General features: G+C 38.7%; 2 protein-coding genes across 2 annotated transcripts; both read right to left on the bottom strand.

Annotated features, from left to right (window-relative positions):
- Window positions 1-634: 634 nt before the first annotated feature.
- On the bottom strand, window positions 635-5,362 carry dtwd2 (DTW domain containing 2). Its single transcript, XM_024299851.2, has 6 exons — window positions 4,768-5,362; window positions 4,491-4,581; window positions 3,063-3,157; window positions 2,776-2,974; window positions 2,498-2,626; window positions 635-1,620 (listed from the first exon to the last, which is right to left on the bottom strand). Exons 1-6 carry the CDS (start codon window positions 4,932-4,934, stop codon window positions 1,441-1,443), a joined length of 861 nt encoding a protein of 286 aa, XP_024155619.1. The 5' UTR covers window positions 4,935-5,362; the 3' UTR covers window positions 635-1,440.
- A 143-nt stretch (window positions 5,363-5,505) lies between these two features.
- Window positions 5,506-12,361, bottom strand: si:ch1073-398f15.1 (cardiomyopathy-associated protein 5). Its single transcript, XM_024299850.2, has 2 exons — window positions 11,199-12,361; window positions 5,506-9,047 (listed from the first exon to the last, which is right to left on the bottom strand). The coding sequence occupies exons 1-2, from the start codon at window positions 11,321-11,323 to the stop codon at window positions 6,797-6,799; spliced, it is 2,376 nt and encodes a 791-aa protein (XP_024155618.1). The 5' UTR covers window positions 11,324-12,361; the 3' UTR covers window positions 5,506-6,796.
- Window positions 12,362-13,555: the final 1,194 nt, after the last annotated feature.

Here is a 13,555-nt window from a genome sequence, read left to right as displayed (position 1 = left end):
AATTACGTATTTTAAATGCAGTCAGTTTATATTTTCAGATCAAAATGATTTAATTTAAATCAAATTTAGTTTTCGGTTTTTTTGCAGTCTCATATAACAGACCGGGTTCTGTAAAAGACAAAAACATCTTATGACTTATTTTAGCCTATTTGTGTAATTTGAACTTTTAATAACTAGTGTCTGTTTTACTTCTTGGTGAATTATTCTGAAAAACAAGTTGCATGTTTAAAAAAATGTATTTACCAGCTAATATTTACCAAAAATATGAAACAACAGAAACATTTATGTTAACATATTCAAGTTTTTTATTTTTATTTTAAAGCCTTTTTCACTGGAGTAAATGTTCAAAATCTGAAATTTATCTTTAGAAAAAAAAATCAGATTTTTTTTTGTCCAATCTATAAGAATATACATGAAATTTTAACCTATTTTTGCTATTAAACAAAATAAAATTCATATTTTGCAGACTCATGTTTTAGGAGTTTCAAAATAAGATTAAGAGGATAAACGTAGTGATGATCAGTAGTTTCTTTAGGACAAGTGGTTAGTTTTTTTTTTTTTAAGATAAATCCAGTAAACTTGTAGAAATGTCTCTGATCTGTAACAGTGACGTAATACAAGAAAAACCACCAGATTTTATTCGCTTTCCACCAACTTCCCTCATAAATCTTTATTATTCTGATACAATTGAAGCATCAAGTGTAGCAGCTTAAAAAAAACTGTACATTTCATTGTTCATTTAAAAAAATGAAACCTTATAACTTAGTTGAAAAGGAATTTTCTCTTAAATTTTGGTCAGAGAATGTAACACCAATTTTTAAGTTAAACCTTGGAGAACCCAATGACGATTTTCTTCTGAGCTTTTAAAGTTAATGTGACTGTTTGTTTGCTTATTCTGGGTAACTGCAGTTAAAATCTGCAAATAAATTAAAAATAAAAACAGAAATAAATAGCTAAATTTGACCCGATGGGTTCTCCAGGGTTAAAGAAAATGTAACCGACCTTCAAACTGAAATATTCTTCAAAAATAAGACAACTGGAGTAAAAGTAGATTACAAAACAACAATCTCTGAAATGCTTCATTTGTTCGTTAAACTGTTTGGTTTGGTAGCTTCGTACAAAACATCCAATGAAACCAGAAAACCGATTTCTTTTGCAGCCACTTAAAAACACACGTGTAATCTAATGAATGACATGTTTGAAAGTGTAAAACTTTAAAAGAAAAAGAGATAAATCTACTTGAGATAAGTTCATACAAAGAGATGGTTCCAGTTTAATTTCCCTCCAATAGTTTGACCTTCAAATGTGTCGTTACAGTTCTTTAAACGTTTGATTTTCTTCTATTAAACTGGAAATGTTTTACACAAGGAACCAATAACATCCTCTTTATGTAAATGAAATAAATTAGGAAAAAGAAAATCCCCTCTCTGTGTGTCCGTCTCATCTGGGGCAGATGCTGTGGTCGGTCAGCAGCTTCTCCATCCTCTTGATCTTGCGTTTGTTCTTGGGCATGGGCTTGTCGTACATGCCGGTCTTCAGCAGATGCTCCTTGCTGTGATGGATCTGAGCGCCGTGCTGCAGCTGGAAGGAGCACAGGGCTTTCAGCGGCCTCAGCAGAACCTGCAGAGCGCCATAAATATTTCAGTTTTTTCGCTCTGAGCCAGAAAATGAACATGCAGCCACATTAAAGGCTCACAGCGATCCACTAAATCCCCTCTGAGGCAGAGTGACTTGAGGCAGTACGGCAAGCAAAAGGTATCAAAAATCGCTTGGAAAAGAGGGCATGGCAGTGCCTCACCTGCACATGTACTACGGATACTAATAATTATTTGACATTTTTAAATGTTCCCACTGTTAGTTTCAATGTTAATACCAAAAATAATGAAAGTTTAATTTTAATTTTCTCATTTAAGATTTAATTTGGACATTTGGACTCCAACTCAACAAACTGATTGAGCTTTTTTTGTTTTCTTTGTGCAACTACTTCCTGTTCACTAAAGCTGCGTTTCCATTAACTATGAAATTGCATAAATTGGATTTACAATAATATTTTTGCTTAATGGATACAACACTATTTCCAAAAAACTTGGATTTATCAGACAAAAGTTTTTGCACTTAAAGGTGATTTTTCCTCAGAAAAATGCCACAATAACACGTTACAAAACCCAATTTCTATCAGAGTGGGACCCACGTGATAGAATAAGATCAGATCTTTGTTTTCAGTCTATAATAATAAGCTTATTCACAAATGAGGGTTTGAACTTTGAGAGCTTAAACAAGAGAGAAAAGTGTGATTTCACCCATCGCTGGTTATTTTTACAATGTAATTCCTAAAACAAATAAGGGAATACTGTTTATTTAGCCACATATCTAATACAGTGGTAGTACTTAGCAAAAATAAGTTAAAATCCTCAACAAATCAATCTGTAATTTGGATTTGATCCTTTTCAAGTATGTTAGATGTCGACTTCAAAGCTGTGGTCTGGTGGCTCTTCACCTCCTGGATCTCGTCGTTCCGTTCCAGGACCGACAGGGCGACGGCGGCACACTCCAGCGTGGACAGGCAGATGTTGGAGGGTTGTGTGCGGATCACATACTGACTGGACAGAGTCCTGTTGAGCTGCACCTGGAAAATCAAACCGCAAGGACATCAGGAGGGCTGTAATCTGACTCCATCTCACGAGAAGTTTGACCCAATGAAAAACAAACGTCTACAACTAGAGAAGAGTTTCAGACTTCTCCCGTCTCCCGCCTTTCATAATTAAACCGTCAGACCTGTTTAGGGAGGTGGAACATGCTGTTTTTCAGGAACATGTTCTTGGCTTGGCTCCAGGTGCCGTCGATGATGATCACGTTGTGATTGATAGCGCCGACGTCTCGACACTGAACCAGCTCCTCCAGGTTCTGGGACTTGGGACCAGGGTAGAGGATGAGCGTTCTGCTGTCATGACAGACGGCGGCAAGCTCCGGGTGCCTGCGCGATATCACATACCAGAGAGACATAAATATATTTAAGGACATTCGGGTATATTTTCACTGAAAATAAAATGCCACTTACTTACTTTTCCTCATTGAATCGTCGTCCTACGATGACGTTGCATTTTCCTTGCGGTAAACATGTGGCTAGAAGAGGAACGGTGCGCAGCACTCTGCTCTCCTGAGAGCAGAACATGACAGAACAGGTCATTAAACACCCACTCTGATGCAAAAGGTGTTTTTAACATGTTTTTTTCTGATGATGGAGGACATAAATAAGGTAAATATAGCTTAAAATGCCATTTTTTAACAAAAAATATATTTGTGATGACAAAAAACGCTGGGAAAGCCACAAGGTCTCTGCTCCACTCCACTCTGGCAGAAAAATAGATCCATTAACATCTTTGATTTCCTCGTCTGAGCTAGAATCTGGATCAAAACTGTACGGCTGGGTGGCTCTAATAATGCTAAGCATTTTTGCTGCCTTGTAATGTTAATTTAGAGGTGTGAGGGGCTGTAAGCTAGAGGGAGAGCGTGTACACAGATGGATGATGGGAAATGGGGGTAGGGTTACTCTGTGCCTACAGTCCCATTCACAATCCAGAGGTGAAGTTCGTATTTAAAAAAAAACAAAACTAAGTCCTTGAAAACAACAGGTTTTTTTTTTTAATTTTATTTTGGCTAAAAAAAAGACTTATTTTTCATAGAGGGCCAGAGGCGTGACTTATAATCAAGGGTGACTTATTTGTGACTTATTAAAACATAAATAGGCTCATTTAAATTTTATTTAGCAGTTGTTTCCCAGTAACAACCACTAGAGGGCACTGTAGGTGTGTGTATCCACTTTGGCTAAATGGTTACTGGTTGTGAGTAAGAAAATAACAAATAAGTTAACTTTATTTATTTTTAAAATCACAATGATGTCACTCCTAAATATAAGTTGCACCCCTCACCCTCTGGGGAGAAAAAGCAACTTATACACCGAAACATTTCATATGTCACTTTTAGCCAAAAATACAAAAAATCTGTAATTTTCTAGGACAAACTTTATGCAGAATGACAGGAGTTTATTAGAAATTCACCTCTGAGGTATCCGTGAAACTATTGGCACAGAGTAAGCCTGCCCCCATTTCCCATCATCCATCTGTTTGCACTCTCTCCCGCTAGCTTACAGCCCCTCACATCCCCAAACTAACATTGGAGCTACCCAGTTGAGCAGTTTTGATCCAAATACCAGCTCAGACGATGAAACAAATTCATATCTGTCTAATCAATAAATACTCAGAAATGCAATTTTAAGCTTATCATGATTATGTCCTCCATTATCAGAAAAATGCAACAAAAACACGTTTAAAACATGTTTGGGTCTAGACAAAAACTCAACCACACAAGGAAAAATACTCAACATTTTAATCTAAGCTTCAACTAAATTTACAAAACAAAGTGTATTTTATCTGGCAGGTTTAGCTTACATACAAACATTTAGCTTTGGAGGCCACTGTTAGCATGCTTACCTCTGCGGGGTGCTGTACCACGTACAGACATGTGGACACCTCCAGAGGTTGTGAAGGAAGAAAAGGACAGAGACACACCTTCTGAGGGCGACTGCATGGAAGACAGTTCAAGCAGTGACATCCCGGTTATTTCTCAGACTACAGCCTCCATGTCTGATTTTCTGTAACGACACGAGCCTTTCGCCTCATTAAAAAAGGAGGATATCCGTCCTGCCTGGTCCACAACCTCTTTGCTATCCCGGCTAACTACCATTAGCTTCACCGTAATTTAGCTCACCGGCACCGCAAACACGTCGGTCTCCTCTCTTCCACCTCCACCGGGAGAGCAGCCAGGTCCCCGAAAGCGTCGACTAAACCGTCGCCTGTGGGATATATGTCGCCGTTTTCTGGTCCATTTTCAACAGGAGCAACCGTGGAGGAGAACCTACAGTGAACATTGTCCATTGCGGAGCTAGCGTTAAGCTAACTGTCCCGCGTTCACTGCGCCTCAGTAACTTGACTTTTGTTGAACCAAATCAACAAAATTTGCATTTTAATCAAATATGACGGCTGGAATATTTTAGTGTTTGAATTTAAAATGTCACACACAAAATAAAAGGCATTTTTCCCGAGTTTTTTTTCCCTTTTTAATCATTGATTGGAGACTGGAAACTGTAATGTCGGAGTCCCTTTAAATGCAGCACAAGTTCCCGAAATACAACCTCGATACTACCGGCTAAAATATCGCCATGAGAAATAAATTAATCAGTTATAAATACCATTGTTATATAGTTTTAATTTTATAATGCTTCTAAAATATGCGAGTATACTTTAACAGAAACCCTGTAGGTGCACAGGTTGATCGAGTTTGTCTATTTTTAAACCACTTTATGCTGCTGCCATCTACCGGTGACCTGTACAAACTACAGGGGTCAGAAAAGTTGAAAATACGCGTTTTTACCACGATTTCTACACTAGAGAGCGACAAATTGCAGCGAACCACATAAAAATAAGTAGAAGGAAAACATTATTTTCAAAAAAAACAAAACAAAATACATTTTATTCAGCACATCATAGTTAGTTTGTTTCCTGTTTACACATTTACCATATGGACATTTGGATTGTATAGTCATGGGATGCAGCCATTTTGTAGGAAAGTGTGACATTTTTCACATTTTCGTACAATATTGGAGAGTAATGCTTTTGATTTAGAATTCTTCACAAAATTACATACATCACCACCATCTTAAGTCTACAACCACAACTGAAGTTTTGTTGACCTTTGACCTCGGGAAGAGGCAGCCATCTTTAACTTGTAAAAATCCCTTTTAGTCCCTTCTACGAATTTAAAGGGAGTATGATCCTCTTAACTCCTTGAGCATCATTTGAAGGCTACTTGAGGAAAAAATTCATGGTTTTAAAGTTTGTAGATTTTAGGTATTTGCATGGCAAGCTTGCAAAAGTGGTGTGACCTTGTTGCTCTCACATTTTGTAGCTGAATACTGTAAACACTTAACACGTGAATCACCGGCTCAAGCTGAACTAAATGATATAACATATGATATGAATGTATTAGAATTGTGGGCATAACTAACAAAAAAACCCAGTTGCCAAGGAAATCCATAAATGTACTTTTACTGATTCTTCTAAAAATTACATAGACTGATTAGTCAGCCCCAGGTGACCAAAAAAATAAATGGTTGCTATGGGGATAAACCAACAGAAAAGTCACCATTTTGAAAAAAAAAGCTTTTTTTAAAAGGAATTTGTCATATGCAACTCTGACCAGGGTGGCAGGGGTAAAAGGGAAGTGTGAGGGGCGCATAAAGCAGCCGCTCATCCAGTGGGGGGCGGGTAACACCTGCAGGCCATGCAATGCCGCTTGCAACTTTAATCTTTCTAGATGCAGCAAATTCAGATGAGAAAAAAAAAAGTTATAATTCAGCAAAAATTGACTCAGAGTTCTGGAAAGCCACAACTTTTGTAAAACGAGTAAAATAATATACAATACTGCACAAGAACGGGTGTTGCCTCTTATCTGGGACTGTTTACAAGTGGGTGCTGCACACGGACTGTTGATACAAGGTGTCAGGTTAAAGGCCAAGGAGGCTTATTTATAGCAGAAGGCGCACCCCGTGGTTTTGCACCGTCACCCTGGTGACCCAGACTTCTTCCCTCAGTGATTCATGCACCATTGCTGGAGGTTTGAAGAGGATATTCGATCAGAGACACCAATACTTTTTAAAGATGAGCACATTTTGTTGTGTATTTGTGAAGCTGGAAGGGTTGTCCCCAGATCTGTCACTGATATGATTGAAGTTTCTAGATTAAAGGATGATGCACTGCCCCTTGTTTTTGGTTGGTGGAGCAGCGGCTGAACTCTCCACCAGCTTCTTTGGGTTAACATCTGTTTCAACGTCTGTCTCCTTCAGTTCGGTATGTCCCGCTGCTGTGTCCGCCTCACTCCCTGCTTCTCTTTCCTCCGTTTTCACGGCGTTCTCATCAGTTGCCTGTACGGCGGCGTTTTCATCACCGTCTTGAACGCTCTCACTCACAGAGATCTCCGTTTGCAGCGCAGCCAGAACGGCCTCGGACAGAGCCACCTCAGAGACCTGCGGCATCTCTCCGCCGTCGACTTCATCCCCCTCGTCTGTCGTTTCTGCTGGCGAGGCCGTCTCCTTCTCCTCCTCTCTTTGCTCCTTCCCTCCAGCCTCCTCTTGTTCCTGCATCGGAACCACATCGACTGGAGTCAGAGGTGTAAGATCTAGGCTTGCTTTGGGAGCAGAGGTTGTCTTCTTCCTGGGAGGGGCATCTGGTTTGCTCATGGCTCCCTCGTGTTTCCACGACTCCTCGTGTTTGAAGACATCATCCTCAGCTGTGGGAGGATCGTCCAAACCTCCCCAGTCTGGCTCATCAAGAGGAAACTCAAAGTTTGAGAGGCTAAGTGGATCCGGTTGGGCTCCTGGAACTTTCTCTTCTGCAATTGAGACACTTTTTTGTGTTTTGGGTGTTTTCTTTGAGACTATTTCTGTGTCGTCGTCTTCTTCCAGAGGTGGAGGAAGACGTTCATCGTCACATGGGGAAGAGTTGGCGCTGGACCTGAAGAAGTCTGTGATTTCTTCTCCTTGCTGCATCTCCGTCTGTTCGCCTTTTGGCAGAAAGTCTTGAAACTCAAACCCGTCTCCTGTCAGAACTCGCGGTTCTCCCTCTGCTGGTTTCTCTTTGTCGGAATGTTCCACCTCCACCACCGGGGTCTCGTCTATGAGGACAAACTTCTCCAAATACCCCCTGGCCTCCCGGTCCGAGTGTCTGCTGTGGAAGGACTTCTCAGACGTCACGCTCTCCGCGTCCTCCTCCTTTTTCCGGCTGCCCAGCGCCTCCTCGTACAGATCCGTGTAAAGGAAGGCCATGGCTTTGGGCTCCTCCAGCAAAATTGGGTCAATAATTTTTGGAGGTCCTTCCGGTAGGAAGATTGGAGTCAGGATGTCCTCTTGGCTTCCAAACAGACTAGAGCCACTTGGTTTGGATGGAAGTCTGGCTATTGAACCAGCAGCTGCTCTGCCACCGTGCACCGAATCCAGACCCTTCATTGGATTGCTGTCAGTACCAGCGTAGAAAACTTCATCTAGAAGCTCGCTGGTGATTTCTCCTAAACTGACCGTGTCCGACTTGTCTCTGTCCACGTTTGTGTTAATGACTTCTTCAGCAATTCTCTGAGTTTCAGAACTGTTGCTCTCACCAGGAGCCGTGGCCCCTGGTTCTACCTGCCCAGGTGAGATCATAGCAGGACCTCCAGGAGCCTGAGCATCAACCAGGGAGAACGCTTCAAAGTAATCCAAATTCCCTACAGCTGTTCTTCCTGGAGGCCTGGCGACTGGAGCACCTGGAGGATCCATCGTACCGTGAAGTCTAACTCTTGAAGATGTTGCCGGTTGAGCTAACTGGATCCCAGGTTCACCCAAGATCAGCGTCTCATTGTCTTGGATCTCCTCGCTGGCTTTGGGAACAGGAACTTCCTCGAGGTACGACAGATTGTCCACCATTTCTCTGCTCTCCTCCTCGTCCACTGTGACTATCTTATGTGGCACAACAATGTTCAGGATCTCCGAGCCTTCAGACACGATGCTGAACAACCGCTGCATCTTATTTTCCTGATGATCAGCCACCTCCTCTTGTTCTCCTTCTTCCTCTGCTTTCACATTCGGCTGAGAGACTTCCACCAACTCCGGTCGTCCTGAGATGTTGTCTGAACTCAGCTCCAGGGCTTCTCGTTTCTCCGCTTTGCTCTTCTGACCGGAAGCCCTCTCTTTAGTTTTCCTCTGTCTTGAAATCATGTCTTCGTCCATCACAAAAATAATCTTCCCAGCTGGGTGGGACCCCGGCGTTGCAGGACGGACAGGAACAGGAGGGGCTAAGTCTCCTGATTCGGAGGCCCACGGTGTGGCTGAGCGACTGGGGTTCGTCTCCCACGCGATCCCGCTGTCCTCACCCTGCATCGTCACCATGGAGAAGGAGGAATCCATCATCAGGCACTGCATCTTTGGGCGGACGCTGTCGTCATGGACGGCCTCGCGTAAACTGAGGACAGAGGGATGGTGAGATCAACACATGACCTTTATCGTCCATATCTGCTGTTTTTCAAGCACACAGAAACTTTCCCTTTGATTGTTTCCTTCCTTTTTATTGGTTTTTATCTGTAATTTATAATCTGTTCCAAAGTGGTTTGATTATTTTGTTGATTTTTTTAAGGTTGATCTATTTAAATGTCTTGATTAATGATTCAAACCTATTTTTATCTTTAGAAAAAAAATCTCCTACGCATGATTGTATGGGAGCATTTGTCTTGTAGAACCCCGGAGAACCCAAGAACAATTTTCTTCTGGGGCTTTAAAGTTTTTTCTTTCAATTTTTTGTTTTTCTTTTTGATTATTTAGTTAACAAAAGCAAAAAAAACAAAAAAAAAAAAAACAGCAAAAAGTAAAAGAAAACTGAAAATAATAATTAATCAGATCTTTGCAGACGCAATGATGCCCCATATTATGACACTACCACCGTTTTTTGTTGTTGGAGATCCATTATATTTAAAGACTAAACTACCAAGTCAATGTTTGATTTGAACACAGTTAGTGTCTCATAAACTGTAGTTATCTTCCACTTACCACTGTGATTCCTAAGACTGACAACATTTTACATTTTATAGAAGAGCATGTTTTTATTTTATGATAAATACTCATTTGCATATTTATTGTTGGGTTATTTGCGTTTTATATGAATAAATCATTATCCAAGTGCTGGCAATTTTCGTGAAATTTAAATTTAAGTTTTTTTTTTTTTTGCTAAAGACACCATTAGTTTAGTAAAGTTAGCCCATCTTGATGGTTAAGTGATCCCATATCATGACACTACCACTGTTTTTTAATTGCTAGACATCCATAATAGCAGGGAATTTAAGGATAATCCACCAAATTTTTATGTCTCAAAAGATTGAAGGTAGTAGTAATTGTCGTCCATTTCTCCTGTGACTGCATCTGTCCACGTTTTACTATGAATATAGAACAACACCTCGTTTGCATATTTTTGGGGCGGTTACTTGTATTTTCTTTGAGTAAATCATTACTCCAGGAATGACATTTTCCGTGAATATAAATCTTTCTTTAACAGGATGTTTTCACTCAAGGTGCAATTAGTTTAGCAAAGTTAGCCCATCTTGATGTTAGCATGTCCACATATCATGACACTACCACCGTTTCTCCAATGGTGAAGGTCCATTTAAATTTAAGACTCAACCACCCAGTTTATGTCTCAATAGAGAGAAAGTGGTGTCTCAAAAATGTTGTCTTCCATTTCCTCCTGTGATTGGATATCTTCATGCTTTGCGATGGATTTAGAAGAACACTTTATTTGTGTTGCGAGACTCATTTGTAAATATATTTATTTTTTGGGGGGTACTTTTGTTTTCTTTGAATAAATAAATACTCAAGGACTGACATTTTCTGTGAATTTTAATTTCTCCTTAATATTTCCTTTTTTTGCTGTCATTTTAATAAAGTTAGCCCATCTTGATGTTAACATGTCCCCATATCATGACACTACCACCATTTCTCCAAGATCCACTAGGATTTAAGACAAAACCACCCAGCCATTAATTTAAATCTCTCCAAAATAATTAGATTTCCCTTGAAATACCATCAATTTAGTAAACTGAGCCCATCCTGATGCTAACGAGCCCCATATCATGACACTACCCCCGATTCCACATTGTCACCAGTCAATGGACAGTGAAGATTGAACTCAGATTTATGTCTAATCAGACCAAATTAAAAAAATGCAATGGTTTTGTTCCAGTGAGCAAACTTCTTCCCTTCTTTAGATAATTTCTTTGAGGTTCTGGATTGTCAGAGAAGTCCTATGTGCTCCATGATGATGTTCATTGTCTATTATTGTTGGAACAGATTAACTTTTCATTCATCTATGAATCCAATCAGTAACGATCAATTCATCGGTGTCTTGGTTTATCTCTTTAGAAAAAAAAAAACAGATTAAAATCAAGGAATCCTTCTGGCTGCCTAAAAATACAATTAATTTAAATTATCTTTTATTATTTTGGAGTTGGCTAATTCTGAAATATTTATAAACATCGTCTGACATAAAGCTCAAAAGTTTCTTCAGTCGAATCCATTTTCTAGGTTTTGGATTGCAGGTTCTCACACAGAAACATTCAGAAAGTACCTCCTTCGTAGGTTTTCCACTTCATCGCCGCCATCAGCGCTCTGCTCTGTGACCTCCTCCGCTGTCAGCATTGTCATCTCGGGGTCGACATCCTGCCGGGAGAAGTCCTCGTTCGCAGCATCCATTGTCAGCAGTCTCCTGATGAAGTCGCTGGCCCTCTCCTCGCCGCTCTGTTGATCTCATTCTGAGCAGGCATGCTCAGGTTTTCATGCTCAGCGTAATCTTGAAATAGAAAACCTGGCTTCCAGTGTTTCATCTGAGGCATTCGCAACATGTGAAGAAGTGGATGTGTCATCTGTTTGCTGGGTTGGATCCTTTGCTTTTTTTCCAGAGGAACTACAAGTTAATGTGGGTTCCACAGACAGGCTTTAACTGTTTTTGTGGACTGGAATGTTTCAGAAAATGACAGTTAAAGGTCTCTGCCATGTTTGCCCCTCTACATCTATTAATACATGTGTGCTGGGGGCCTGTATCCAGTGTCAACCCTGTGTTGAATGTGCTCAGTTTGGTTCTCCAGCACGTCATGTCAACATTAAAAACAAATAAAAATTAAAACATGAACTAAAACTGAAAGTCTTCTAATTAAAACGTGTGGTCTGATGCACAATTATATCATAACATTTTAGAGATTAAAAGTTTTAAAACTTTGACACTGGATTTCAGGGAAAATGTTCATGACATAATCCAGGACAAAATCATTTATATTAATACTATTTTTCGGGTGAATTCTGATTGGCTGGGTGTCCACTAAAAGGTGAATTATGGACAAAATTAGTAATAAATACTCATATTTAAGCATATTGCTCCGGTAATTAAAAATATTATGGCTAAAAATAGATGTATACTGCTCAAAAAGAGACATGTTTACCCATTCCCCCAAAATATCTCCTATTTTAAGAGTTAAAACAGTCCAAGTGTGATTTTTTCTAAACCATAATCATCTTAAAGTAAGACTAGAATTACATATTTTATTTTAAATTTGTCATAAACGATCAAATAAATCTAAGTTCACTTTTTCAAACTTGTTGTTAAATGCTCTTATATTATTATGAGTCGAACAAAACTTGACAGTTTCCCCAAATCCAGACAGTCTGTTTGAAAGAAGGTCACTAACTCACCATTTAAAAATAAATTTTTAGTGTAAAAAATGTTTATATATGCAAAATTAAAAAAAAAACGTTTGTTAGAAACATCGCTTCAAATGAAAATTGAGTTTTTTAACGTGTATTTGTGGATTTTTTCTTATGATGGAGGACATATAAATACATTTAAAATTTAATTTCTGTATGGAGTGATTTTTGTGTCATTATTTCAAGCTCAACACTCACTGTTTGGAGCGTAAAACTTTAAAAATGTTGGTGCTCTAAACATTTTTTTTTCCCTTGAAGCAGAAAAAAACGCATTTAAAACTCAAGAATACATGCAACAAAACAAATAAATATATGTAGAATAAAAACAATTTTCACTTGAGAGAAATTCTCTGTCTTCCGCGGTTGAAACAGAGCAGGGAACCACGTTAGAAATGTACAACAAAACCAGCCAATCACATTTGACATAAATAATACGCCATACTTTGTTTTCAATTTTTTTGTTTTATGTGCAAAACAATTTTTTTTTTCAAATTTAAAAACAGTGAGTGTTTTGTTTGAAATAATGGAACAAAAATAACAACATATTTCTGAATATTTATTTATTCAACTTGTTGTGAATCAGGAGCAGATAAAAAAAGGAAGTTTTAAAAAGAGCTGATTTGTGACAGAAAATATGCAGAGCAGGCAACAAGCACTCCTTCTTCCAATAGGATGCATCCACGCGTAGAATAGAATAGACTTTTTTGCGATTGTCAGCATCAGTTGAATTGTATTGACGACTAGATCCATGTTCGGCTGCGTTTTATTGTTAAGAGACAGTTTAGTCTCAGCCTAGGGTGTAACAGAATAAACTTAAAAAAACCCAGAAAACGATAATTTACTTTTCAATTGATTTAACACCTTTTTACCAACAGAATCATATTCATAAACGTGGTTTTGAACAGATACTACTGTTGCTCGATCAGGTTTTTGATGTGTATCTATCTTTGACATCTCTAACTGATACTGCTTCATAATTAGGTAATTAATAAATACAATTGTATTTTCTATTTTGCATATTTTTTAAATAATAAGTAATTATTATATGTTAGCTTTTATACATAATAATAACACAACTATAATACTAATTATATTAATAAATAATTTATAATCAAATACTAAATTTATCTAAAACTGGTAATTAGAAACAAATTTTATACACTGCATACACATTTTATAAATTCAATAATTACAAAAAAACATTTTTTATTTTGAAAATATTGACAG

Source organism: Oryzias melastigma, linkage group LG12 (assembly GCF_002922805.2).
Source record: "Oryzias melastigma strain HK-1 linkage group LG12, ASM292280v2, whole genome shotgun sequence".
Lineage (NCBI taxonomy): Eukaryota > Metazoa > Chordata > Actinopteri > Beloniformes > Adrianichthyidae > Oryzias > Oryzias melastigma.
The sequence above is the reverse complement of the archived record's forward strand: the minus strand, read 5'-3'. Positions and strand labels throughout refer to the sequence as shown.

Excerpts from the sequence above, each read along its gene's own strand:
- dtwd2 (XM_024299851.2), bottom strand. The coding sequence starts at position 4,934 with ATGGACAATGTTCACTGTAGGTTCTCCTCCACGGTTGCTCCTGTTGAA. Across the intron at positions 4,582-4,767 it reads CCGACGTGTTTGCGGTGCCG|TCGCCCTCAGAAGGTGTGTC; the intron begins GTGAGCTAAATT and ends TCTTCCATGCAG. Across the intron at positions 3,158-4,490 it reads TGGTACAGCACCCCGCAGAG|GAGAGCAGAGTGCTGCGCAC; the intron begins GTAAGCATGCTA and ends TTCTGCTCTCAG.
- si:ch1073-398f15.1 (XM_024299850.2), bottom strand. The coding sequence starts at position 11,323 with ATGGATGCTGCGAACGAGGACTTCTCCCGGCAGGATGTCGACCCCGAG. Across the intron at positions 9,048-11,198 it reads GTGGAAAACCTACGAAGGAG|TTTACGCGAGGCCGTCCATG; the intron begins GTACTTTCTGAA and ends CTCTGTCCTCAG.